The 27,456-nt window shown below is 39.7% G+C and overlaps 1 protein-coding gene across 13 annotated transcripts in view; it reads right to left on the reverse strand.

Moving 5' to 3' along the window:
• LOC123927072 (RNA-binding protein 12) overlaps nucleotides 1-27,179 on the reverse strand; it is a 34,753-nt gene extending 7,574 nt beyond the window's left edge. Inside the window, exons 1-3 of one of the 13 annotated variants that reach the window (XM_045981585.1) lie at nucleotides 27,134-27,179; nucleotides 21,278-21,362; nucleotides 11,316-18,519 (exon numbers count right to left, since the gene is read on the reverse strand). In XM_045981585.1, coding sequence (XP_045837541.1) covers nucleotides 15,636-18,497 — 2,862 coding nt within the window. In that variant the 5' untranslated portion in view covers nucleotides 18,498-18,519; nucleotides 21,278-21,362; nucleotides 27,134-27,179 and the 3' untranslated portion in view covers nucleotides 11,316-15,635. Of the gene's footprint in view, nucleotides 1-11,315; nucleotides 18,520-21,277; nucleotides 21,363-27,015 lie in introns of those variants that run through there. The other 12 variants (XM_045981586.1, XM_045981583.1, XM_045981584.1 and 9 more) reach the window with 12 other exon arrangements.
• Nucleotides 27,180-27,456: the final 277 nt, after the last annotated feature.

Raw genomic sequence — 27,456 nt, forward strand, 5'->3', positions numbered from 1 at the left:
AGCAGTGAAATCCCCAGCTAAAATCTAGAAAAAGAGCCCCAGTTCTTTTTGAATGTTGCCCCTAGAATGTGGCTTTTAGACTTTGACCAGCCTTATCATCCCCCCTTTGGAAGGTCCCTAAGAACAGATCCAAAGAAGAACACATACTCCCAAAGGAGTGGGACCACAACTTCCCAAAGTCACAATCTGACTCCAGGCTTCTCACATCACATGTTCTTCTGAAGCAGTGTTTGCACACAACAGAAACAAACGAAGAACGTTCATTTCACTACTGCTGAGAAAAAACCTGAGACTGCCAAAGGTCTATCTATTGGGCACCAAGTAAATTACAGTACATTAAAACAATGGAATGTTGAGCAGCAGGTAAAATACAAGGCAGAACTATATTATATTGGTAGTCTATGAAAAAATAAAGTCACAAAAAATGGTAAGTAGGAGTCCATTGTAAACTTCAACTGTATGTGTATGTACAATAGATTTGAATAGGTACACAAAATAAATACACAGAAAAATGGAAGGCAGACCAAAAATTGCAACTTTTAGGTACACCTCAGGGAAGTGGAATGAAGGTGAGGATTTTATAATCTATATATACTTCTGTATTATTTCAATATTTTAGTTTATTTTGTATTTTTAAAGGACATCGTTAGTTTTTCCCCCCAACCCACAACTCAAGTCCTCTTAACTATTCAAAGTCCAAAGCCTCTACTTCTGGTTTAACAATCCCTACCTAACTTCAGGGCTCAATATCTCTTGCCTCTTCACTGGCTTTTCCTCCTCAGCTAGTCTTCCTTGTGTCAGCTTCCAGAGTCTCTACCTTAACTAGAAGTCCTGCACAGATGCCCATGGCCCGTAGGTTTAGAGCCAAGCTCCCTAGCAAGGCCACCTTGTGGCATAACTCCAGACAGTACATCTATACAGAATTCAGTAGGTGTGTAATATGGTGACCCTGCATCCCTAACTGAACCTTCAAAGCCCTTCCCAGTCTGCTCTACCTCCTGTTATTCTACCACAACCAACTAGTCATTCAAAGCTATTTCTGGCTCCTGGAACATACACATGCTGATACCTCTGATTTTCCTGTCTAACATATATGCCTTGTCATCCAAAGTTCTGCTAGGACATTATTCCTTTATGAAGCCTTGCCCAAATTCCCCAAGTAAAATTTATCATCTCTCCTCTGGATGATTACGTGGTCTCCTCATCATATTCCTGCAAACACACAAACACATTTCTGTGCTTATTAGCCAAACAGAAACTAGGCCATACCATTTCTCCATTTAAAACTCTGGAATGGCACCCCAAATACTCAAAGTCCAAAGTTCTTTCCCTGATCTACAAGGCCTTCCCTGAAAGACCTGACACTTAACTAATCACCTAGCCACATAGGTATGTTTCAGTCAGGTTTCATTTCTGACCCACATACACACAACTTCAATCTCATTGCCCTTATCAGGGCTTCAGCGGTGTCTTTATCCACAGACACCCAAGAAAATAAGCTGGATTAGAGTAGGAACCACGTCTAGTTTGCCTAATCTATCTCCAGCATCTTTAACAGTACCTATCCTATAGCAGGTACTCAGTAAATATTAGTGATATAATACTGAAACTGCCATATCAACAATTTGACTTTTGTTTGTCTATTCTCATAATCTATGGCCTCCTTGGAACTAGGGTTGGGTATGATTTCTGTATCCCTAATACCAGTGCTTAGAACATAGTACTCATAACCATTTGCTGAATAAATGGTAACATGTGTTTTTGCTCAACTCAAACTTTGAGGCCTTTTCCGTTTGAATTACTGTCCCAGCAGTAAGTCTTCTCTATCCTTATCTTGTACAACTGAGCTTTAAAATTTAAATGCAGGACTCCTCCAACTCAATACTGATAATTTAAAATGGGCAAAAAATTTGATCAGTTACTTCATAAAAGAAAACAGAATTGGAAATATGCAAAGGAAGAGTGATCAAAAGCACTAGTCATCAGGGAAATGCAAATTAAAACCACAAGATATTATCACATACCCACCACAATGACTAAAAGTAGAAAAACTGACAATTCCAAATGTTGGCAAGGACATGAAATCTCATACATTGTTAGTGAAAGCATTAAATATATCACTTTGGAAACTATCCGGCAGCTTATTAGAAGACCAAACACACATCTAATCCAAGAGCAATTTCACTCCTAGATTTTTATCCAAAAGAAAACATTATGTCCACAAAAAGATTTGTACAGGAATGTTCATAACAGCTTTATTCATAATAGCCAGAAATTTGAAACAGCTCAAGTGTCCATCAATACGAGAATGAATAAACCATAATGTTTATACATGTAATAGAAAACTGGTCTGGTAACAAAAAAGAAACAAACTATTAATATCTGCAACAAGGAGGAATCTCAAGTGTAAAATACATAGATTCCACTTAGAAAGTTTTTAAGACAGGCAAAACTAACCTATAGTGAAAAAAATTCAGAATACTGGTTGTTCCTCCCATGTACCCTGAGGGCAGGTATCAACTGAGAAGCAGCAGGAGATGGGGGGGAGGGGGCGGGCAGACAGAAAAGTTCCTTATCTTGACAGGAATGTGAGTCACAAATGCATTTTTCCTTTTCACCTAATGGTACACCTAAGGTGTATATATGTTATTGTATGTAAAGATTACCACCTCCCCCTGCCCAACAAACCTACATGAAATAATGAACGCAAGACATGATAAAATATTTATGGGTGAGGTGTGATGTTCGCAATTTCTTTGAAACGCACCAAAAAAAATAAAATGGTATGCTGAATGGATATGTATGTGGTAAAACACATATAAGAGCATTAAACTGTAGGATCTAAATAGCAGATATATGGTTATTTCTTGCACAATTTTTTTTTTAACTTTTCTGTACGTTTGAAGTTTTCACAATAAAATGCTGGGGAAAAATTTAAGTGGAGGACTCCAAGTGGAGAACTCTGTATTTATTCCTGACACTTTGTTGTTAACTACAGAAGTACTGCCAGGAATTATCTCTAGTGGTGAGGTTACAGACAACAACGGAAACTGCTGCCTTTTCCACCACTCTTTCTCAAAGATCCCAGAAAGAGGCTTTTCATCAGGGGAAGACACATCAGCAGTGGGTCAGGTGCTGCTTCTGGTGAGTCCTCAATTTGTGGTAGACAAGAGCATTCTTTCCTAGTGTATTAGCATGTCTACCCTTTCCCAACTGGTCCTGTTCTGTACTTTTTCAGTTTCTTCTGGGATCAAACTAAAATCCCAACCAGAATGTTGTGGGTCCACATGTGCACATGGGGCTGGATTCAATTTCTAAGAGACCGGAGCTTGCTGTGCTACCAGTTGTTTTCTCCTCAATCTCCCCGCTTTGCTTCTCATTGGAATTAGCAATCCTTTATAAGCAAATCTTTACAATGTACACTCTTCTATCCTTTGAGTCATATTCCTTTTAAAATTATCTAATGCTTGGGATTATTCATCTCTCCCAAATCCTGATCTCCTTTAATATCTATTTCCAAGCCTACCTGTTTAGAAATCTTACAGAATTAAAATTCCTAGTTCATGTCACTTTTCCATCCTATATCCTTTGAACAGCTACATCCTTTAGCCAGACTCATTTACTTTTCATCTAGTGCCACTACAACGAATCTCATGGGACTTTCAGCCTCCTTTATAGGACTCAAATTTTATAAAACCATATTAAATATGACATTTAAGTGAGTCAATAAAAATCTCAGAAATTTTATTTATTTTTGTAAGACAGGTCTAGCTAATATTTGCCAGGTCTTTGTGTCCAGTCTCTTCTGAACCAACATTTCTTGCCTGGATGTCTGTAACAGTCTCCTAACTAGTTTCTTCATTTCCATTCTTGGTTCAACCAAGCCGAAGACCCTCCCTGACTACAACCCAACAAAACCCAGCTTCTTACTGACCTATCAAAATGTGCAACTTATTTATCTATTACATGTAGTAGACTCTAAATTCAACAAAAGAAGGGACCAGATCTGTCTTGCTCCCATTCTCGTGACTCACACATAGCAGGCGCTTTGTAAATATTTGTTGAATTACGGCTAGGAAAGGAGTGATAATCCAAGGATCCTCGAAATGACCCAAATCTAGACCTAGCCTGCTACTGAAACCATCAAGGGAGAAATGAGCTTTTCAGGAACACTCAACACAAAAGACTAGCTTGTTATTTCTATGTGCTCCCAACACTCCCAACCTTTCTATTTGGTGCTAGTCAGGAACTGCAAGCGGAAACAACTAAGTACATAGGACCGATCTTTTCTGCCTCTGCTTTCTACCATTTGAAGTCTTGTTTTCTTCTGCACTCCCTTGTAGGCTGTTTCCCTCTGCTTTTCTCCACTGTCAGAAATAACAAGGAACTGAGTGATCATTTAATCCAAGTCCTTCAATTCAAGGAAGAGAGGTAAAATGTGATTTTAGCTAAGGCCACATACACAGCTAAACAGAATGAGGACCAAAACTCAAATATTCTGACTCCTACCTCGTGTCTAGAAGTTGGGAATACAGTCATACCGTCCTCTCCTGAAGAACTTTCCTTCTTATATCCAACAACAATGTGATGTAGTGCTCAAGAGCATGGGTTCTGTGGATGAAGTGAGCAGGCTCCAAATACTGGCCTTACTTCTCTCCCTAGCAACAATGAGGTATCACTACACACCCACCAGAACGATGTTCTACCTATGTAACTTAGGCAAAATACTAAGCCTAAGGTTCCTCAAGAGTAAAGTGGGGGATATTATCTTTTTTGGAAGATTCATATAATGTATGCAAAGTGCTTAGCACAGTCTGAACTATTATTACCAGTGTTAGCTATTATCATCCTCCTTCAAGTCCAGCTCTCATATGCTCTTTTTCACAGTATCTCCATCACTCAGAAATTTCTTACTCTGGCTACTATACTCATCCACACCACAACTATAGTGTCAATGTTTCTAGTTCCTCAACTGTCTGTAAAATAACACCTTTAGAACAAACACTGCTATGCATCTCCTATTTTACACAGCACAGACCTAACCACATGATAGCAATTCAAAGCACCTCGAGGAAAGGTTACAGCAGTGCGCTGGAGCATGCTTGTATGGTTTTATAGCATATCTATCCAAGTGTTAAAGTTTTAAGCCACAGAAACTGGGCAAATGCTAAAAATCAGAGCTTCCCTTCCCACAGCTAGCTGGTTTACCATTGTTGATAGGGAAACCCGCTCTGCCAAAAAGGGAGTGATGTGCCCACTTTCTAGGGCATCCCCTGCCCTGCCTTGGAGATTCTAACTCTGCTCTTCATAAATCCACGAACACATCACTCCTCTTAGATCCAGTTCATGTCAGTCAAGCTGAAATTCATTGGTCTTTCATGCTCAGGTATTACGCTGCCATCTTCCCTTCCCAAAAGCCTAACAAAGAAAGGAACCAGCCTCCAATTCCATTTCCAGAATTTGAAAAGGAAGAATAGAGCACCAAAATGTCTGGATGGCAGGATCACTCCAACAAACCAAAGCCATGCTCACACTCCTGTTGCCTACCTTGGCATGCTGGAGCAGCTCAGATGCTCAATCAAGTCTTGAAAGCCAATCAGGAAATTCTCCACAGGCTCCCAAACGGCAGAGCACCACCCATGGAATATATTCTTTTCCCTTCAGATTAAAAAGATGAACTACGCCCATCACCACTGTTCCTTTCCTTCTCTGCCTCAAGGGACATGAGTAAGGTTGACAAGTTTTTCTTTACCCCTGTTTTTCCCTTTATTAACTCAGAGATGCCCCAAATTTAACAGCCCCCAAAGACAGTCCTCATAAGTCACAAACTGAACCAATTATATGTAAACCCCTACTATAAAACTATATGTTCTTTATTCACACATATGACTACAGGCTACAAAAACTGTGTTAAAACTAAAAGTTTAAAAAATAATTTGGTTTAGATCCTTATAATACTAAGTAGTCTGGCTGCCACTGTATTTGGCAATACTATAAAGCTTAAAATGTGAACATCACACAAAAAATGAAACGCAGGAAAACATGGTACAGTAAATGGTAACAGGGTGTCCCATCCTGCTATATTCTGTGAAGGTCAAAAAAGTCTGGAAGTCAAACTACAACATTCCAAGACTTATCCAAAGTTGAACTACAACCTGTGTTCAACTCTTCAAAGAGAACCTAGCTTGAGCAGCAAATTGGGTATGAGGAAAGAAGCAAACTGAGGAAGAACATATGGCCTTCAAGCAAGATAGGACAGTACTGGAACCAGAGTTTTTCTCTGCCCTAGGACTCTGAATGTGTTTACATGAAGCTTCTACCTGCCTACTTCAAAATAAACACTGGAGTACTGGAGCAAGAATCCTTTCCCCAACAGGCTCAAGACCCCTGACAGAAGAGTGCTGCCAGTGGCCTCCATGTCTTCTCCCAAAAGTTAGGGACAGGCAATGGTTGAAGGAAGGCTCTGCCTCTGGAGTCATGCAGACAACCTATCACTGAATCATCTCTGCTTACCCTTACTATCAATTAGACTTTGAGCAAGTTATTTTGCTTCTCTTCCCCTGATTTCCCCACTTGTAAGGTAGGGAAAATAATAGTATCAACCCACAGGGTTATTGTGAAGATAAAATGAGGACAACCATGCAAAGTATCCCCTGCCTGACACTAACAGAGTAAGTGCCAAATAACGAGTTAACTGCTCCTCTTCTCAGTGCTCATAAATGGGTCCTTTGTACCATTATCTAACTAGCTGGTTCATGGACAACCAAGAAAAATGCCTCTGGTCTACCTGCCCCAGAGGACGTATCTGGTGGGAATGAAGAACCTCCCTACTTTTCTCTTCTAATGAAATTCTGAAGCTGCAGTGTGATTGCTGTCAAACTCAGAAACAGCATCAAAGCAGTACCAGACCAAAATACTGAGTTCCACTGGCTTTTCTGTAGTTTAAGGTTCAAATTACCTACAAACTTCCATAAAGAAACAGAATGGCTGGGTTCATAAAATCTCAGAAGCTTGAAAACTGGGCATAATGAGATTATCTCACTTAATCTTATCCCTTAAAACACAGACCAGAGAAAGGAAATGACTGATCCTGGGACATACAGTAACAAATGAACCACAACTCTGAGAATATGATTTCTATTCCATCCATTTTAGCAACAGGTCGCACCTTGTAATCCAGTCCAATATGAAATCCACCTGGACACTCCACAGGAGCACTGAGGCTCATGTGGCCTCTTCCCATGACCTATACCAACTAGCCTTATACTAAGATGGAAAAGAATTCTGCATCCACCATGTTTCCTCTATTTGTCCGTCAAGCAGGAATAGAGGAACTGCTAGATTCTACATGTTTAGGACTAGAATTTAAGTTTATTCAAAGGAATAACCTTAAATAACAAGCGTAAACTCTGCAAACAATGTAGAACTCAGTTCAGGAAAATGTGATTTTTATCAAAATTTTCAGAAACTACCTATTAGGCAGCCAATTCTGCCCCTAGTCGGCTCTGCTGGAATCTACACTCAGTTGATCTACCTTCCTTTAACAACCTTCCTTTGGCTCAACCTTCCTTTAACTACCTGCAGAGTGTAGAAGACAACAGTACTGGACCACCTTCCTGAGCATCTCCAGGGCAAGGACATCAACAAGAGCTTGTGCATTTCCAGTGTGCAATGTGATCTATGGCATAAAGAAGCCAAGTGAAAAGCAGCAGACCAGAGCCCTGGGAAAAGAAACCTACCTAATGTTCCCAGTGCAAGTTCCTCTTACTGGAATAAATCCACTTGGGATACATAGGAGATCTTAAAATGGGTTGTTCTTCAAATTTTGTATTAGGCAAGGTGAGAAAAGAGAGGGTCTGAACAATAAGGAAACTGCATTACACACACGCAATGACTTGCTCACTTCCCACTGTAGGTGGGGTGCAGGGGGTGGGGATCAGCAGGGGATAGGGAAGATTCTAGTTCTGTTGCTGAACTCTGGTGGATTAATTTAACAATAGAAGACCCAGTTAGCCAGTGAAAAAGTTTACTGTAGCCCATGAAAACAGTAACTGAGGCACGTTAAACTGCTTCAAAAAAACTGCCAACATAACTGGAATGGGAAAGGTTAGGAGGAACACAACAAAACTGAAATACTTAAAAGTAAAGAAACAGCTGAAAGAGGCAACACAGCTTAGAGAGAAATGACAGGGGATAACCTTTCTCATAATCTAAATCTATACCGTCCAGGATGGCCTCCTACCCACAAGCAGATATTGAGCACTTGACATATGCTTAGTTCAAAAGAAAATGTGCTGTAAAGTATAAATTGAAAAAATACCCCCCCAAAATCTCAATAATTTTATAAAGTATACACTGAAATAGTTAACATTTCAGATATACTGGGCTAAAATTTATTATTAATTTCACTTGTTTCTTTTTACCTTTTTCGTGGCTACTAGAAAAATTTAGATAACATAAATGACTCTTATTTCTATTGGTCAGTGTTGCCTAACATGGTGATCTCCAAAGATCAGATATGAAGAGGAAATTTTCTGTTGCTCTGTGAATTTAGGATTGTGCTGTTCAATAGTTGCCAATAGCCTGCTTTTTAAATTTAATAGGAGCTACAGTAGCAGGGCCCCTGGGTAGCTCAATCAGTTAAGCATCCAACTCTTGGTTTTGGCTCAGGTCATGATCTCAAGGTTGTGAGATTAAGCCCTGCTTTGGGCTCCATACTCAGCGTGGAGTCTGCCTGAGATTCTTTCTCTGGCCCTCTGCATCCCCCTCTGCCCGCTCACATGTGCTCTCTCTCTCTGTACAAATAAAATCCTTAAAAAAAAAAAAAAAGTAGCCACAGTGGCTAAGTAACATGAGTGCTAATGAGAACATTTCTGCTGAACAAAATTCTTAGAACAGCACTGCTCTAGAAGAACAAGAACAAAGAGGTACACATTTTACACAGAAAAACTAAAACTATCAATCAGTGCAAAACTGGAAAAGAATCAATTTCATACAGTCAACTGTGTAAGTAGTGAAACTGATAGGAAAATTCACTTAACTCCAGCATTAAGAATGTCTTATTAGGCCATTTGTTTATAAGAACTGGTACATGGCAGCTAGTCAAAGGGTTATTAAAAAGATAAAAGGTTCTATCCCTCTGGTAGGTCAGGACACCCCTAGTTCAACCCTCACCTGCCTGCCTTAGTCACCATTCAGCTCAGTCATGCCACTCAGGCTACACTGTTAAAGACAACTTTAAGAGCTTCCAGGACAAACATCATTTTAGGGAGTGCCACTGTGTTCCCTCACACTACTGAACATTTCATTTTACTAAATTAACATACTCAGCTTACACACAAGGCTTCCATTACACTTCCATTATACTTGTTTAGCAACTGGCCAGGAAACTCCTATCCATCCAGTTCCTGTAGGACATGAGTGGTCCTCATACATGCATAAGTACAACTGAGCACTTACTTGTATTATTTAAAACCTTAGGTCTTTAAGAACAAGCATCTTATTTTGCTTCCTTTTCTATCACAGTGTGGAGGTGCTGGGTGCACAACACTGCTCAAATAATTTAGTTAACATGGGTTACTGCTATGGCTAAGGTATTATCCATGTAAAACTGTCTTAAAAGCTTGGAGGCAACAGACATTTCGAATTCCAACCTGTCAATTCAATGGTCACAGAAGCAAAGATAATTGGCAGAATCTACTTCAGAAAGTTAAGAGCTGCATTAGTCTTTCCACAATAGCCAGATTTAGAGCAGAGGAACCCTACTGGTCCCACAGGCCCACACTACAAAAGAGAGTTATGTATAAAGGACATAACCATCTCTGTATAGCAACACAGTATGTGGGAGAGTACAGTGGAGGATGGCATTCACTCACAAGCGAACAAAAGAAAAATGACATCAGCAACAGCACCAGTTAAAGATCCCTTAAGCAGCTGAGTATCTTTACCCTTAAACATTCTTTGCTCTGCAAGGACTAACAGGTGACTTACAGGAGTATCACAATGTGGTTGGTTACATCTGGCATGTAACACAAATGCTTAAGTGACAAATCTTATTCACGAAATGAGAACTGTGAGTGAGCTCACATTCCCCCCTACCCCCCAAGTTAGGCAGCTAGGCTACAAAGATAGACAGCAGTGAGAAACTCATAGCCCTGGTTACCAGCAGACTTACTAATGAAAGCAGGTAAAAGGGAAAAACTGGCAGCATCAGAATGGAGAGGGAATGAAACACTAAGGGGCAGACTGTTTGAATATAGCACATTCCTGGGAGTGTCTTATACTTCTTCAACATCTGACTGTCCATATTGAATTACGTTCTCTTGCTGGTCATGGCTCTTGTTTTTCTCCAGTAGTCACCTCCTCCTCCTCCTCTCAACATGAAATAGCAAGCCACCTGCTGACTAGGAAAAATGATTTGAAATATTAAGCTACTAAAATCAGAATCCAGATGTCTGGTACAGCTGGGATGCCAATTCCAATGTCTGCTGTGTCATTTAACCCACAACTTGTGTTCCCTTAGGTTCTAGGACTTAACTATCAACATTTTCACCAGGGGAAGGGCCCTGGGCCTCTCAGAATTAAAAGATGACAGTTAATGAGGTTTTCCCCAGCACTACTTGCTGCCCCCAGATTTTCAGAGTGCTGCCCTTCTGCCCCTGGGGCTAGAATGCTTTCTTTCATCAAGTGGCTTTTTTGCCCCTTCTGGACAATATGTAGAAAAGCACTGCCACCTTAGTTGCTCATTGTTAATTATGTTGATCCAGAAAAGGAGCCAAATTCTAAGATGCTTGTGAGATCCTCTGGCACAAAGTAGTACATGGCAACAAGAATAAATCCAGGAACAGCACAATAAAGAATTAACATTTACAGAAACAGGCACCATTAAGAGATGAACTTGTCCATACTCTCAAGAAGTGTTTTTCCAGAAAAGTCACTAAATCATCAGAGAACTATGCCACCACCAGAATACACCATCTCCAGAAATTTCAGAGTAAGTCTAAGTGATCTATCAGATTTTATACTAAAAAGACAAAACTGAAATCAAGCAATTTTTTAATTAAAAAGACAGTCCTAAGTTTGGACTCTACCATATCCTATAAAAGCTCTAATTTGGGGGGGGGGCAGTAAGGAGAATGGTGGCGATGCACATAACTGATAAACCATTTCCTGCTATAAAACACTGGAAAGCAGACAACAATGAATTGAAGTGAGTTTTCTCCTGAGCAAGAAAACAAAATGTATTATTAGCATCAGTCTATCCTTTTAAGATGGTAAAGACCATTCTGGATATCTGTAGGCAGCTGATTTCACTCTGTGATTTTTCAAATATTTAGTCAAACTTTCATAATTTTAGAACAGTTCAGCAACCACCTAGAATTAAGTATGTTTAAGTCTAAACCCCTCTGAAACAACCTGGGTACTGAAACTCAAAAACAGGCTAAAAACTCTTTCGTGATAAAGGTAAAAGTTATATGTATTTTTCAAGAGCTTTGGTTAAAAGGAATAGCACACTAATTTCTCTGCAACTCCAATCCAGAATTTTTTTTTTTAAAGGACTCCGGAGTTTATGGAAATTTCTCATTTGCTAATTTTTGTCTTTCAGAAGCTGAACAAATGTGAAAGGGACAAAACCAGAGCATCAATGTCAGAAAGCACCAGTATTTTTAATTCCTGTCCCCCTTCCCCACCTCAAAATACCTCACATACTAATGCAAGAGTAAGTAAACAAAAAAGAGAAACCTCTAATTAGAAATATGTGCAATTGACAATGTATCCTGAAGATTTCTTTTCCCATTTCTTAAAGTAATCGGTATTTTAAGAAGACAATCACAGCCCCCTTTAAGACACCTCTGTAAAAAGGAGCACCTGGTTTCTGTTTCTTTCTGAGTCCACAAAACGAAGTGGCTTGCTAGCAAACCATACAAGATAAAAGTCTGAAAAGGTGGATACCACAGATTTGACCTAGAATCAAGTTTCCTCCCTGCCGTTCCAGGTTATCTTCTTTCCACATTTCAGCATTAGCAGACAAGGATAAGCAACAATGGTTACCTCCGAGATCACCAAATCCACCTTTCCAAAGGCACAAAATATTTGTAGGAGTTTAAAAAAAGTAACAAAGACAACAAAAACCTGATGGTATAGCTCAGTAGGGTACTCTTATGTAAAGCATTAAAAGCATCAGCCTCTTTTATTTTGTGACAAGTTTATTGAACAGTATTCAAGACTTCATCTTTATAAACAAAAACCTCTGCTGAACGATGCCAAGGCAGTATTTGCTGGCAATGTTGTGGCCATACTGGCAATGAATCATTTTATTGTGTTTGGTTTCTAACTGCTTGGACTACTATAGAACTGCCCGTAAAACAAAATGTGGTAAATTTTGCAAGAGTGGGAAATAAGTTTTAAAAGTGATCACTGCTAGAAATTCTTTACAGATTTAACTAGCAGTAACTTTACAGCTTCTTTACTCATTTTTAAGTATTCTTGAAATTGATGAGTGGATTTATTTTTAAACATTTGACCCACACATGTACACAATGACAGAATCCAATAAAAAGGACTTTGAGTTTGATTAAGGCTTTCATGGATCCTTATTTTATCCAAGGTATGTTTGTTTATGTCCATACACACCCCTAGATTTTCATCCAGTGGGTTAAGACTGACCGAATTACACTGGACATTATTCTGAAATTCTGAATAAAAATTTCCCTAATGAAATTTTCATGGTTGATGCTTTGACAACTTGGAGCACAAAGCTAGGAACTACGTTTCACTCAACAGTGTTGCATTTTTTTAAGCCACTAATAATTAATTGTACATCCAAACTATAGTATTAAACACAAAATACACCTCCAAATTTTACTTGTGGACTAAATGTTTCACTGAAGTTCAGAAAAAGTTTACAAATTTGCTTATTTATAAAATACATTTTGTAGTATCTCTAATCCTTTAAACTAAAAAAAAAAACCAAAAACGCCCTGGCAAGGGGGTGGGAGGAATTAAACCTAATGGAAAAGATTCTCTTCCATTCATATCAGTCACCAAAGACAAGATTTACACATAAAATTGAAAATATCATGATCGTGTTTACAAATGCACACAACTTTGAGCAAAGCTTTACAAATCCTTCATACCATACAAAGCAAATGAGAAAATAAATTCATTTTCACCCCAAACCTAGTTCTTCTGAGAAAATTTGCAGGAAGAGAGGTATGAGTGATTGCACAGAACATATTTTCAAGAATTTTTTTAAAACTCAAACTCCAGTGCCCAGAACAAGATGAACAGTACGCTTAGCAGTTAGCACTATATTAATAAGTCTCAGATACACAAACATCAAGTTCCAGAGGGCAAAGCATTTAATTACATTTCACAACAAGAGAAGCACTGTTGTGACTCAACCAAATATAGAACATAGATCTCTCCAAATTCTACACAAACCACTATTTTCTTAATTTATTTAATTTGATGAACAATGAAATCAAGTTTTCCTTTTCAGCATTTATCTAAGATGTAGAAATAACAAAGTAATTGCAATAAAGTATTTGAAATATTTAATAAGATTGTACGAACATATAACCAAAATAAACTGTGAAAAAAGATAAAAGGCTTTCATCTTCAAACAACCCATTTTTCTAAAATGAAAACAGTCAGCTCTCCAATGGGGAAAATAATCTGCAGTTGAAATAAGACTCCCAAGCAGCGCTGAAGTTTTCTGCACTCGGTCTTTGGAATGAGAAATGATTACTTAACAGAAAACTTAAATTGAATAGCATATATAAACATCATATTGCTTTTTTTAGTTGAGGAGGCAATATCTAGCGATCTGTCAAAGCAAATTTGTATTCATGAATTGTCAAAAGACCCACAACACAGCCATGTCTTCTTTGAAAGTCTAAGCAATCCTTTCCCTAAACAAAAAAATCCTGTACTGTCAAACCTCTAAGACTGTAGTGATGAAAAGGCTTTCCAAATCTTATCACGCAAATGAAACTGCTGCCACTCTTAACTCTAAGTTACACGAGACGCTGTATTTCAGTGTTCCACTGACTTGCAACACCAAAAAGGCACTATTTTTTTTTTTAATAGGAAATAACTCTTTTAAAAGTCTGACCCCTTTGTAAGTACATTGATTTGCAGGAAATGTTGGGGATGTTTCAAACCAAGACAGAGGCCCATGTTAAAGACAAAATTTGTTTTTCATGATATCTCACCAATCTCCTATTCCATGTATGTTTATAATACAATGTGACACATCTTTCTTTAGAGCATTTTAACTAAGAAGGAAAGTAACCATAAATAGAGCCTTTTGTAGCAGTGAGCAGGATCTTGTAAGGCAAATGTTTTTATGACAAGGACACTTACCAACCAGAACCCATGTGGTCCTCCTGCCTTAGTGTCCTGAATGCCAAAAAAGAGTATGAAAGGGCAAAGAGTCTCAATTCTCTCCCCTCTGGCAGCTGCACTTGTACTCAGTATGAAGAATTTTTATGAACAGGCTCCTGATCAAACAACTAGACCAAAAAGCCTCCAAGTAACAGGATTAAATGCACATCTATGGAACAGCTTATGAATCTTTTATTCTGTAACACTACTGCTAACAAAGCTAACAATTTCAACTTCAGTTTTTAAAAAAACCTAGATATAATGCTCTTATAAACGGACCCTCTTTGTTTAGTTACAGGCCAAAATTTCACACAAATTTGGGACAGAAGGAAACTGCCAGAACATTAGTCCATCATGGACAGGACTTCAAATCTGGCATTTTAAACAATGATCATTAGAAGTGGTTTCTGGTTTTCAAAGCCATCCAAACATGAACAATTTTTAAACTGACTAAACTAGAACATGGCGGTCAAACCAAAAAGGCTCTGGTAGGTAGAGGACTCTGTATTTTATTTTTGTGGCAGAAGTTCTTATTTCACACGATTTTAAGTGTGACATTAGAAATCAAAGTTCCAGGGTATAGCACAAACCAAGTGTGGAGTTTTATATTAAAACAACAACAACAAAACAGTTCTGCTCATTTACAAATGAGTCAATTAGGCAAACAAAAAAGCAGCAACTTCAGAAGCAGGACTGTCTATACAGCAAGAACCCTTAAGAAGCAATAAAGGTACATACAGTGGATCTGTATACAGAGATTTTATTCAATTTTAAAAGAAAATGAGGACTTTAGACAAAGCTTTGACCCTATAACAAAGCAAATCTGTCCAGCTTTAAACCAAATTCCAAGAGTAGCCAACTTCTATTTTTCAGCAGCTGGCAAGAGCACCCTTAATGAGCTCTATTGACATTTCTATTTTCTTCATCCCATATGGTATAAAACAAAACCAATCTAAACTCCTTGATAAGCTTTATGTGGTCATTTGTGTTTTACAAATGGTTTCTCTAATGGTACGCCAAAATCATTTTTGTGTTCTCTCCAGACAGCTTTACTGTAACATACAGCAGTATTTATCCTGGTAGTGAGTCTTCTGTAAACAGTCAACCAATGCTCTATGTTACAAAAACCAATCTATATGCAATTGAAACAATCCACAGGTTCTAACCTGGAAATACTAGAAAAACAATCTGGATGCATTAATCACAGCACTATGAAGATCTACCCTATAAAGAATTGATGTGAACAGCTACCCTAAGACAAGTTTTACTTTCCTTGAGCCTATAGGTCTGTCATTTAAGTCAATGACAGCAGCTGTGGCTTCATCCCGAGATTCGAAGGCCACCATGGCTTCGCCTGTGGGCATACCTTTTTCATTGTATTTTAAACACACTGAGCCTGGGATCACTTGATAGCCATAAAAGAAATCTAAAATCTCATCAATAGACACAGTGAAGGGCATATTCTGCACTTTAATTACTGTTGGTCCTGGTTTTCCAGAACTAGATCCAAAGCCAGGGGGACCACCAATGTGAATTGGGCCAGGGCCAGGCCCAGGCCCAGGCCCAAAGGCTGGTGGCCCACTCAAATGCCCAGGGGCACTTCCAAGACCAGGAGGGCCACTTCCAAAGCCCGGGGGGCCACCTAAACTACCAGGGCCATTTCCAAAATTCTGAGGGCCTCCTCCAAATCCTGGCCCACTTAAGTTATTTGGTCCACCTCCAAAACCTGGAACATCCAGTCCTAGACCAGGCAAACCACTATTTCCAACTGAAGGCATACCAGGCCTAGCATCACCAAAGGCTCCTCCTAATCCTGGAGGAGGGAGTGGTGGCCCAAAGGCATTGGACCCACCAAAATTACCAGGAAAGTTAAATGGAGGCCCATTGTTGGCCTCCTTAGATCCTACAGCCAGGAAGGCATGCTCTTCACCTCCTGCACCAGGCATTCCTGCACCAGGCACTCCTGCACCGGGCACTCCTGCACCGGGCACGCCTGCACCGGGCACGCCCGCGCCGGGCACGCCCGCGCCGGGCACTCCTGCACCGGGCATTCCTGCACCGGGCATTCCCGCACCGGGCATTCCCGCACCGGGGATTCCCGCACCGGGCATTCCTGCACTGGGCATTCCCGCACTGGGCATTCCCACACTGGGCATTCCTGGAACTGTAGGATTACCTGGCACAGGCATCTTTAACCCTTTTTTTCCTTGGGCAGGGGGATTTTTTTCAATCTCTCTCATATCTTCTAGAGTAACTACATGAACAAAAGCTTCTCTCCCATTAAGTTTTTTACGGTGTAAGCGTTCAGACTTACGTGCATCATCTTCATTTTTAAACTGAACCAATGCCTGTCCTAGACCTTGCCCATTGTTATCAACAAGAACATGTACAGCATTTTCATCCACTGGGATTCCTTCTAGGAACTGAAGAACATCCATCTTGGTAATGCTGAATGGAATATTTGTTATATGAGCACAGACTTTGGCAGAGCTGACATCCCCCTCCGGATTTAACATCATTTCCCTCTGGTCATAGCTGAAGTTCTGCAGTCTTTTACGAATCATATCTATCTTTTCTAGCATACCTTTCTTAGTAATTGGATGAACTTGAATAAAGCGATTGCCCATGTATTGTTTATGACGACACAGAGCCGCCTTATAGTCAGCCTCGTTCCTGAATTCTACGAAGCCTTCACCAGTTGCTTTCCCATTGGGTCCATAAGCAATATAAATACTATCTTCCACAATATCCAACTTTTTAAAAAAATCAATGACATGTTTGTTTTCCGCTTCAAATGGTAGCCCTTTCAAGTAAACACAAAAACCAGCCTCATGTGGTGATCTTGACCTTGACCTTTTCTGCCCACTGGGCGATTTTGACCTGGGAAGTGTCTGAGGAGGGGGATGGGTTTGTCCAGAAGGTCCTATACTTTGCTTAAAAGTGATATGGCCTCCAGCAGCTACCCACTGTCTCTCTGTGGCAGGACTAACTTCCACATAGCGTTGGATCATCAGCATTCTGTTTCGTTTCAAAGCTTCAAATGTATCTTGAGGGGAGAGAAACTTAACCAATCCATTCCCATTATTTCGACCTACATGATCTTTCAACAAATGCACTGCATCAACACGGAGCCCATGGAAAAAATCTCTGACATCATTTTCCATTGCAGAAAAGGGCATTCCATGCACACTGACATATAGATCATCGGGGTTGATGGGAAGTGGTTTCACACTGCTTTGAGAGTTCATCTGGATAGGGTTAACAGGATTCAGTGGACCCAGAAACACAGGGTTCAGGTTATTGTTCAGATTCATAGGTGCTCCAGAGCCATTCATTCCAGCAGGCAGAGGTGCCACAGGTGGCGGGTTCAAGGGTGGCATGCCAGACATGGGTGGCAGTGGGGTCATGGGTGGCACAGAAGGGACTGGGGGAATTGGGGGCACAGGAGGCACTGGAGGCAATGTAGGTACCGGAGGAGGAACTGGTATTGGGGGAATGGACGGCATTGGTGGCAAAGATGGCATCGCTGGGATTGGAGGAATTGGTGGTGGTGGGACTGTGTTCATTGGAGACGCTGTGCTCGGAATGGTTGAGCTAAACGTTGGGCTCCCAAAAGAAGCCCCCATATTTGGAGGAGCCGATCCTATGCTGGCTGTGGAAAATGTCTGTATATTTTTGTTGCTTTCATGAACAGACGTGGCGGCAGTAACTACACTGGGTGAAGGATTATTAAAGTTAGGTACTGTTGTAGGCAAGTTTACCCTGCCACTCATTCCTGAGCTAGGTGGCGGTCCTGATCTACTAGCATTTGCTGGTGGTATATCTAAGTTGGCAGTTTCAAAACGCCTACGACTCAGTTCAATCATATTCTGCATTTCCGTTTTACTACTCAACAAAAGTGTTACTTTTGACCCTTTAATTGTACCACCTGTGCGCATCATACCAAGCCTTGCATCTTCATCAGTGGCAAAAACGATGAAAGCCTCACCCAGTTCACCCCCTACAATATGCACGCCCCCATCAGGGATGGTCAATCCAGAGAAGAAGTGGCGAATGTCCATGGTCCCCGCCACAATTGGGAGACCTTGCAAACGGATGACCACAGCCATGCTGCGCTGAAACCACACACACCTGCAGATGAGAAAAGGCAACGGCCAGGTCAGACTACTGTTTATCACACCAAGTTTTTAACTAAAAGAATGACCAGCTACCGTATTAGGCCCTCAAATATACCCTCAAACTATCACAAGCAATGTAGGTTGTTTTTTTTATTTGAATATTCTAAAAACTGAACATTATGGGCCATTTACAATGTAAAACCTAGACAATTTCAACTTCAAAAGGCATTAATTCTGTGAACAATTAGAAGTTCAGTGCCATAACTCAAAGTTTCAGGGGAAAAAACCACCATAAGAAGTAGAATCACCAATAACATCATTCAGACCACTAATTATTCAATAAGATTTAAAAGAAATGTGTAAGTCAAATCAGGACACAAAGTTGAACAATCTGCAGGGGAAAACCATGCAAAGGATGTATCAAAGTTAATATTTAAAAGTGGCTTAGCATTTTCCTTATAAAAATGACAACTCTGTAGAATTATCAGGGTCATTTTATAACACTCAGTCTCAGAAGGCAAACAGAAACAGAAAACTGCAATACGAATGAATTACAAATAATACTTAACAATAAAGTAGACTCAAGTCTCAAAAAAAAAAAAAAAAGGATTCCATATTTCAACCTAAAACTCTTCAATCTGCATTATAGCTCTATTTATTAAGGAAAACTATATATGGAATTATTTATTACAAAGTTAACACATACAAAGAATCCAAAGTAAATACTGAATAAAACAGCCAAAATCTTAGGTATCTATATTCATCACTCCAAAAAGTAGAACCTGGTTGCAGTGCCATTCACCACAGCTGTTTTAATTTAAACTCAGATCCAATGACTCATTTCCAAACTCACCATAAAAATAACAACAGTAATACACACACACACACAGTCCCCCAAGTCTTGTTTTCCCCAAAGAAGGATGATAACGAAAAAAGGGTATTTTCTCGTTTTGCTTTTGTTTTAAAAAGAACTAGGGTATGAACTTTTATTCAGTGACTGTTATAGTGTCTACTCAACGTAACTCCAGTGGAATTTCTGGGAGCTCACTGCTGTCCTTAAATAATGTCCCATTCTGAACTTTTTCTTTTGGAGACGTTTCTCCCAGATTTAAGTAAAACTTCGGTATTTCAGTTCTTATGGCTTCCAAGAGCAAATTCAAGGGAAGCCCTTTGTAAAGCGGTATAAAACGAATTCTTGGGACTGGAAAAAGTACTGATTTGAAATTTATGTGATCAACAACATAGGGTGTTTTCCAAGCCATCTTATAAATCAACATTTAAATATAAACCTATTGTGCTCGCTTCGGCAGCACATATACTAAATATAAACCTATTAAACTAGTTCTGTGATCAGAAAATTTCTATGATTTAACTTTGGTTTTATCGCTTCTCAAACAGGAACATGAAAAGAGCAAAGTTTCCTGCTGAAAGCTCTAAGAATCCTATAACTCCATGAAAGCAGTTTTTCAATGTCAAATATTGTGTGACTATTAATTTGATACAACAATACCTGTAATTATATCTCAACTATTATGACTGTTGTACACAAAACAGAAATATATTACTTGGCTTCGACAGTTTTCTCACACACATACACAAAAATAAAAGCCACTTTCAAATTTAATCCAGAAAGATGGACTGGCAAACAGAAAATGCTCTTTAAGGGACCATTATAAAACACTAGAAATTTGGTGGAGAAGGGAAGCTTTTCATTTTTGGTTTGCAAGAATCAACAAGAAAAATGAATACTAAAAAAATAAATCACACCAACAAACTCTTTTCTTCGTATTTACTACTATTTAGCAGCCTATAGAGAAGCTCATCAAGAAGATTTCAAGACGTTAAATCAAATTCTCATTCCCTACTGTCTATAGCATATTGGCTACATGTAAAATTAAGACAGCATTCCTGTTCAACTTCAAAAAATGCTTAATCACTTAATCACATCTTGAGTAAGTAATCTAGGCACCCAAAACGACTTGAGATAGAAAGATGTTAGTTTGCACTGGGACACTAAAATGGGAATCTGATATAGTCCCAAGAACACAAAAATTAAACACAGGGCTAAAGTGACATACACAGTAATTCTTCAAAAACCATCTGCTACTAAGAGAGGGGCTTTAGTTAAAGTCTGCACAAGGTACATACGAAAACATGATACTGAAAAATCTGCCCAGATTACCAGTTAGAAAAGGGCTGAGAATTAAACCAAAGAACACATGAATTATTCATAAAGCCATCTAAAGAGAAAAACAGTTTTTAGGTTCGGAAAAAATATGAAGTAAGATCTGCTATTCTTCTAAGTGCCTATTTGACTGGTAAGTCATTTCAACTATCTTGAGCCTACCTTTGTTATTTAACAAGAGGATTAGAGTCCAATCAATTCCATCTAAAGTCAAAATAGGTACTCTAAAACACAGGACCCATTATCTACACATTTACCTCTAAGGAATATTAAAAAACCATACCAATAACAACCACCTACATTTGCAATTAGCCTGGAATGCTACACTGAGGGGGAAAAAAAACAGACTTACTGCCTAATAATTGGCAATTCAGCAAAAGAAATGCATCCATAAAAAACTGAACCCCGAAGAAAGCAACGACTGTTCAAGGCACCCAGTCCACCCCATCCCCATCCCTCAGAAAAGATTTTTAAAAAAGAAAGAAAATCCCCCATAATTCAGTTACTACACATATTTTCATGTTACTAAATAAGCTGTCTCATTTTATTTTGTATAAAAACAAACCTTCTATTCAAAATCTCTTACCTGATAAAACAAGAGATGTATTTTCTTAACAAGAAGTAGAGGCCAAGTCAATCCTGTGGGCAACCAATTAAAACCAACTTTTAGACTGCAATAGAGAATAAATGGAGGCAAAAATCAATGCAGGAAACACAAAACAACACGCACAGGCCACACTGAACTGTACATTATGAAGGCGAGTCTGAAACCACCAGAGTACTTCATTAGAATGCATATTTAAAAAAAAGAGAAAGAAAGAAACACGTGTACCAAATTCCCATACATGCGTTACTTGGTATCGCTTTCAAATTTGGTATCTCTCAAAACATTATATATTTACATATATCAAGAATGTGCCATAAATTAGTCCAAGAATGAATCAGTTAAAACCTAAAACAGTCATAAAGCTCAGCTTTACAGCTGGTAATTACTTTTAATCACTTGATGATTAAACCAGTCCAGAAAATTCCTTAATACAAGTCCAACTACAACCTATTTCCTCAGGTCCCACCAAACACTTGATGAAAAAGCACACGTTCACACATAAACAGTTCCAAGACAAATGACAAAATCATCAATTCAAGGGTACTTATGGAAATTCTTGCAGTTGCGCTTTCAAAATATTTTCCTTTGTACCAAAATAGCATCAAGCATCAAGAAACACAAATGAAGTGACAGTTCAGGCTGTAATGATTAATTCCTACTTAAAACCACTGGGGTTCAAAATCTTAAGGAAAAGTGCTTTTTCTTCTAACACCAAAACTGTTCCAAGAAACTTGTAAAAAAAAAAAAAAAAACCCTAAAAATGGCATATTAAGAAGACTTCCCAAAGTAAAAATGAGTCATTTATCCTTACTGGAATTTCTCCCAAATCAGTGAAGTTGTGAACAATTCACAAGCAATATATAAGACCAAATAATTAGACAACTATATGCAAAAGATCATTTTTGAATTCAGAGAAAGAAGAAAATTGTCAGTTAAGTATAAAGATACCAACAAGAACACTACTTAGAACGATGCTCATTTTTTAACTATCTTTCAAGTTCGAGATATCACCTGTGAGCTTAATATTCATCACCAAAAAGTAAAACGTATTAAAAAATTCTAGTGTTACTCCAAATTTTTTCTAAAGGACAAGCTAAACATCTTCTAGACAGCTACTCAAATTACTCAAGAGTAAGATTGTTTTGCCACAAAAGCTACGTAAGTATGTCATAAACAAGCCTTTCAAAAGCCCAAAGCACTGTATTAATTTTTTTATATGTTGTACAAATCAGTTCTAATTAGGTCTAAAGAGTTTTAAAACTCCTTAAAAGAAACACCTAGAAGTTTATCTAACAGGTCACAAAGGGAAATCTGAAATACAAAACAAGCATGTTTTTAGGTAAAGGCTATGCTCAATGAGGAAGAGCATGAATTCTGCAATATTATTTTCTAAACATTCAAGTTTGACTCTATAACCAATAGAACCACAGTAGTTTTTCTAGTTAAGCATTTAAGATTAACATATGATCCGCCACTGTAGATTCCAATTCAAAGGGTCTGGTACGGGACCAGGATAAGTGCCCTGAAGGGAAACAAACAGGTTCCTTAGCCTCTTCCCTTCCACACCCAAGAAGACTCCAAAAGTCCATCTGGATAGGAACAAGTTTAGAGTCAGCTAGTTATGCCCAAAGGGAACAACATTAGACCTACTATCAAAAATTTCTAAAGGGTTCCCAGAAGTTACTTTAACAAGAAGGAAGTCTCATGTCACAAGAAAAAGTTTAAGTTCCAGCTGAATTTGGCAAATGCCTCATTCAAATTTTACGTTGTTCAATTTAAAGTAAAAAAAATCAATCCATGGGCGCCTGGGTGGGTTAAGCCTCTGCTCAGGTCGTCATCCCAGGATCCTGGGATCGAGCCCCTCATCTGGCTCTCTGCTAGGCGGGAAGCCTGCCCCCCCCACCCCCCCACCCCTGGTAACCCTCCCCCTGCCTCTCTGCCTGCTTGTGATCTCTCTCTCTGTCAAATAAATAAAACCTTAAAAAAAAAAAAATCAATCTTGAAGTAAATTCATGAATCTTATCTATTTAAGCAAAGGGGAAGGCCCACATCAATCCATACCAAAGGAAAGTACCCAGAAACTTCAGGCTTGAAGCTAAAACTTCACAACTCTTGGTGTACACTTCTTCCTTCATATGGACAAAGTAAACAGAAACTGAGACTGAAGAAGTACTTTTATTCTCAACCCCCCACCTTTGTAAAGAGCACAATAATTTATTAATAGAGGCACTACTGTTCTCCAGGAACTACTCATTCCTGTGTTCTAAGTGTCAGCTAGCAACAGAATGCAGGATCCCAAAATGAAAATTCCACTCCAACCACCTAAGACTTGGTGAATTTTAGTTAGAAGGATAAGACAACCAATTGTATGCAACAAAACATCTAACACACATTTTACCTATTTATAAAGTATAAACGTACAAAGGAGAAAATGGGCCTGATTTGCCATTAATTTGCTGATATATATCAGAAGATCTAAAACAAGAAGATTGCTCTAGTATACTTTTCCACTTCGTTAGGAATTAGTCCTAACATACTAGCTTTGCTTCAGCTTTAGAAATACCACATACATGAACAAATTACAAATATCTGCTATGAACATTTCACATATTATGACACGACATATATTCTTATTTACTAGTCATTTCAATCACTTGGAATTTCGGAGTAAAATGTCCGACAACAATCCTCTTTTATCAGAAAACCAAAGCACAAACCAGTTGAACTTAACCGTTTCACTCTTCATCTGGTGATAAATATCAAAAAGTGAATTTTAACTTTGTTCAGTCATCAGTCTTTAATCAATAGTAACCAGGGTATAGCAGAGCTAAGTTCTTTAGATTCAAAATACAAAACCAGCACCCCTCAAATGTTCACCCTCAGAAATGAACAACAGAGAACCAATTATAATGGGCACAAAGCTATAAGCCGCATAATCACATTACGGAAAAAAACCACAGCTTCATCCACATGATTTTGTCCCCATCCCCAAATGAATCACATTTCAGATTCTGGGATCATTCTTAATGAAACAATGCTTCTGACACAGAGGGACATGAATCCTTTAGACAGCTCGTTATGCTACTTCCCCATTAAGCTCCAGAAAGTTCTCAAAAGTGGCAAGCCAAAAGACATTGCTAAAAAGATATATATATTCCTCCTGTCAAAAAGACTATAATATTAAGTTATTTTTCAAATCCTCCCCACAAATGCCAACAAATATGTTCATTATCTTGACTTAAAAGCAACAGTATCAACTTCTAACCTAGCCAACCACATTCATGCTAGCTGTTGGTCTTAAAACTTAAAAGGTGGCCAGAAACTTAATGAAATAAACTCGTTGCAAATCAGAAGGTTTATGAGTGGTGGTAGTAAAATCTGATAAACTATAAATCAGATGAGGTTATTTTTCTGCTTAATTCTAAACATTTAACAACATTCATTTATACCACGAACATTTATTAAGCACTTGTGGCAGGGACAGGAGATATAAGAATGGACAACAGTCCCTAGATTTTAGGGAGAGGTATCTAGGAGCATCTTTTGTGCAACTACTGACACTTAGAAATTCTTTCTACAATATCTGCAGAAGAAAATATTCATCTAAACCAAAAGATGGAGTAGCTCTCTACAAAATGGAATAAAAACGTTATGAACATGGTCACTGGATTCCAGCACCTGGAACACACTGATCCACAAAATCAAGTTTCACATCTAAAAATTGTACCAACAACCCCCAAACTCTCAATATGCAATCATCAAAACATTTGGCATGTCACAAGAAAGTGAAAGAAACTAGAAGTATGCTGATATTAGCACATAACCATAGGTTCCAAGGAACAACCAAAATGGTTTCTAAAGTTTCACATTTTCACCTAACAGATATGAACTTAAGAAAAACACAAATTATGCATTACAACCCATAAACAAAATAAATATTTAATTGAGCTTATAAAGATGATATAAAATGCATTCCCTATTTCGTCAAAAAAATCTTCCAGGAATAATACTGAGCATATCCTCAACCTTTATATAAACAGGCCAAACATTTCGTTTTCTTAAAAAATTACCATAAAATTATTTTAACCACCTGTAACAGTTCTTCCCAACTTTTTAATATTCTTGGGAAATGCCTGAACACAATTACTTCCCACTATCCGGCCAAAACCACCAAAGCTCAAAAATGAGTACAACCAGTCTTGTATTACATTTCTATTAAACAAAACAAAATCAGCCTGTATGTCCACACTTGTAGGACATTTCTGAACTGCAAATGCTCTGAAATACATTAACAATATAAACTATGTAACAAAGTCCAATGCAATTCATTTTACTAATACTGCATTTAACAAAAACTACACGATTTTAAACCATTCAAGCAAGAAGCTCTAAGACTACTCCAGTTACAAGTTCCTCCTTCAACAATCTCTCAGTTGCAATTACATTTGTTTCTCAGGTTATACTGGCTGGAATTACACTTTTCTTGAGTAATACAGAACAGTTCCTGAAAACTGCCACAATTTACGTTAAATCATCTCTGGAAATTCAGGAGTCAAGGACAGTTTCAGAGTCCAGAAACCTCTCTCCTACGGAACCTGCAAGTCAGGGTACAAAACTCCCAGCATGTTTTGTGCTGAATAACGCAAAGTTACCTTCACCGAAGCCGTTGAGATGTTTCACTATAAAGTACACATTACGAGCACACATGAAGTCCATGCATTTACAACCTGGCAGGCAGCTAAGCCTCCTACACTGGTGTCCAACCCCGACACTAACCTGTAGATTCTCAAAGCCCCACCCACCTATTTCACGTGGCTGCCAGCTAAAACCTCCAGCCTCCACTAAAGAAACTCAATTACTCAACGAAAGCAACCCCCCCTCCACCTCCTATTGGGCCTGCTCCTCTTCCAGTGCTGGAGGCACTCTCCCAAGGGATATGTAAAGGTGGTGCTCTTTGCAGCCCCTTCCCTGCTTGGGGTTCAAGGGCCTGGCATCTTACTACAATTCTTAGAGGCGTACTCACCCCCACTTTCTCGCTACAGAGGCCGGCTTCTCAAATCGCCGACACCCTCGAGGGTAAGCCCCGCCCAATGCTGAGCCTCGGGAGCATTTCCCTGCAACCCCATCCACCTTCAGGTTCGACGGCGACCAGCTCTAAGATTTCCTTGCTAGACTCGGAGGAGTGTACTGACTGCAGCTTCTTTCCCACAGGTGTGTCTAGACTCTAGTTCCCTTTTCCTGGTAGGCCACGGGAGCCTCTTTCCACCTCAGATGGAGGGAGTGTCCTCACTACATTTAATCTCCTCACTACTGGGCACAGAGATGCAGGTATAATCCCTGTCCCTTTCGGGAAGCAAAGAAAATCTCGCTCATTCGGGATGTAGGTGTGCTTTTACTGCAATCCCCGTTAATTCGCAGGCCGCTGGGCCACCCAACTGTGGCCTCCTCCCTCTCAGACCACGGGGGCGTCCTCCCTATGGCCTCGTCCCCACTTCGGTATGCAGGCTCATCCTCTCCTGCGTCCTTCCTGCATCCTCTCAGGCTTCAAAGGCGCAAGCGGCTCCCCAGGCCCTCCCCCTCACAGCCAAGCCGCGACCCTTTTGTGTGGGGCTCTCGCTGCGGCGGGCTCGGAGGCCTCCAAAGGCCCCGCCCCAGGCCACCAAGGGGCGGCTCGAGCCCCGCACAGCCCCGCCCGTTCCGGGCTGCAGGAGTCTTACCGGGGAGAGCTGCGCGGCACCCGAACCCAGACCCGAGTTACCCCCCGCGCGAGTGCCTCCGCCCCGCGGCCGACAGCCCCAGCCCGAACGGCTTCCCGGAGCCCACTGCAGCCACCACCTCTTTCGCCGCTTCACAAAATGGCCGCCAGCCCGCTCAGCAGCTCCGCGTTCCAAAAGGGGAGGGGCGGAATGGAGACGTCAGGGGGCGGGACGGCGCAAGCGCGCTAAGGTTCTGGGCAATCTCCCGGAAGTTGCGGGTGTTTGTGGCGAGAGGAACTTTGAGTCTCTGAGTGCGAAGATTTGCGCACCAACCCCGCCTAAGGGGAGTGACGCTGTGGTGTGGGTTGGGTTAAGAGTGCCTGGCTCTGCCCCTCGCTGCGGGACTTTGTGCAAATTACTTCTCTTCCCTGATCCTCTGAGAAGGCGAAGAAGTAGTGCTTT

Source organism: Meles meles, chromosome 16 (assembly GCF_922984935.1).
Source record: "Meles meles chromosome 16, mMelMel3.1 paternal haplotype, whole genome shotgun sequence".
Lineage (NCBI taxonomy): Eukaryota > Metazoa > Chordata > Mammalia > Carnivora > Mustelidae > Meles > Meles meles.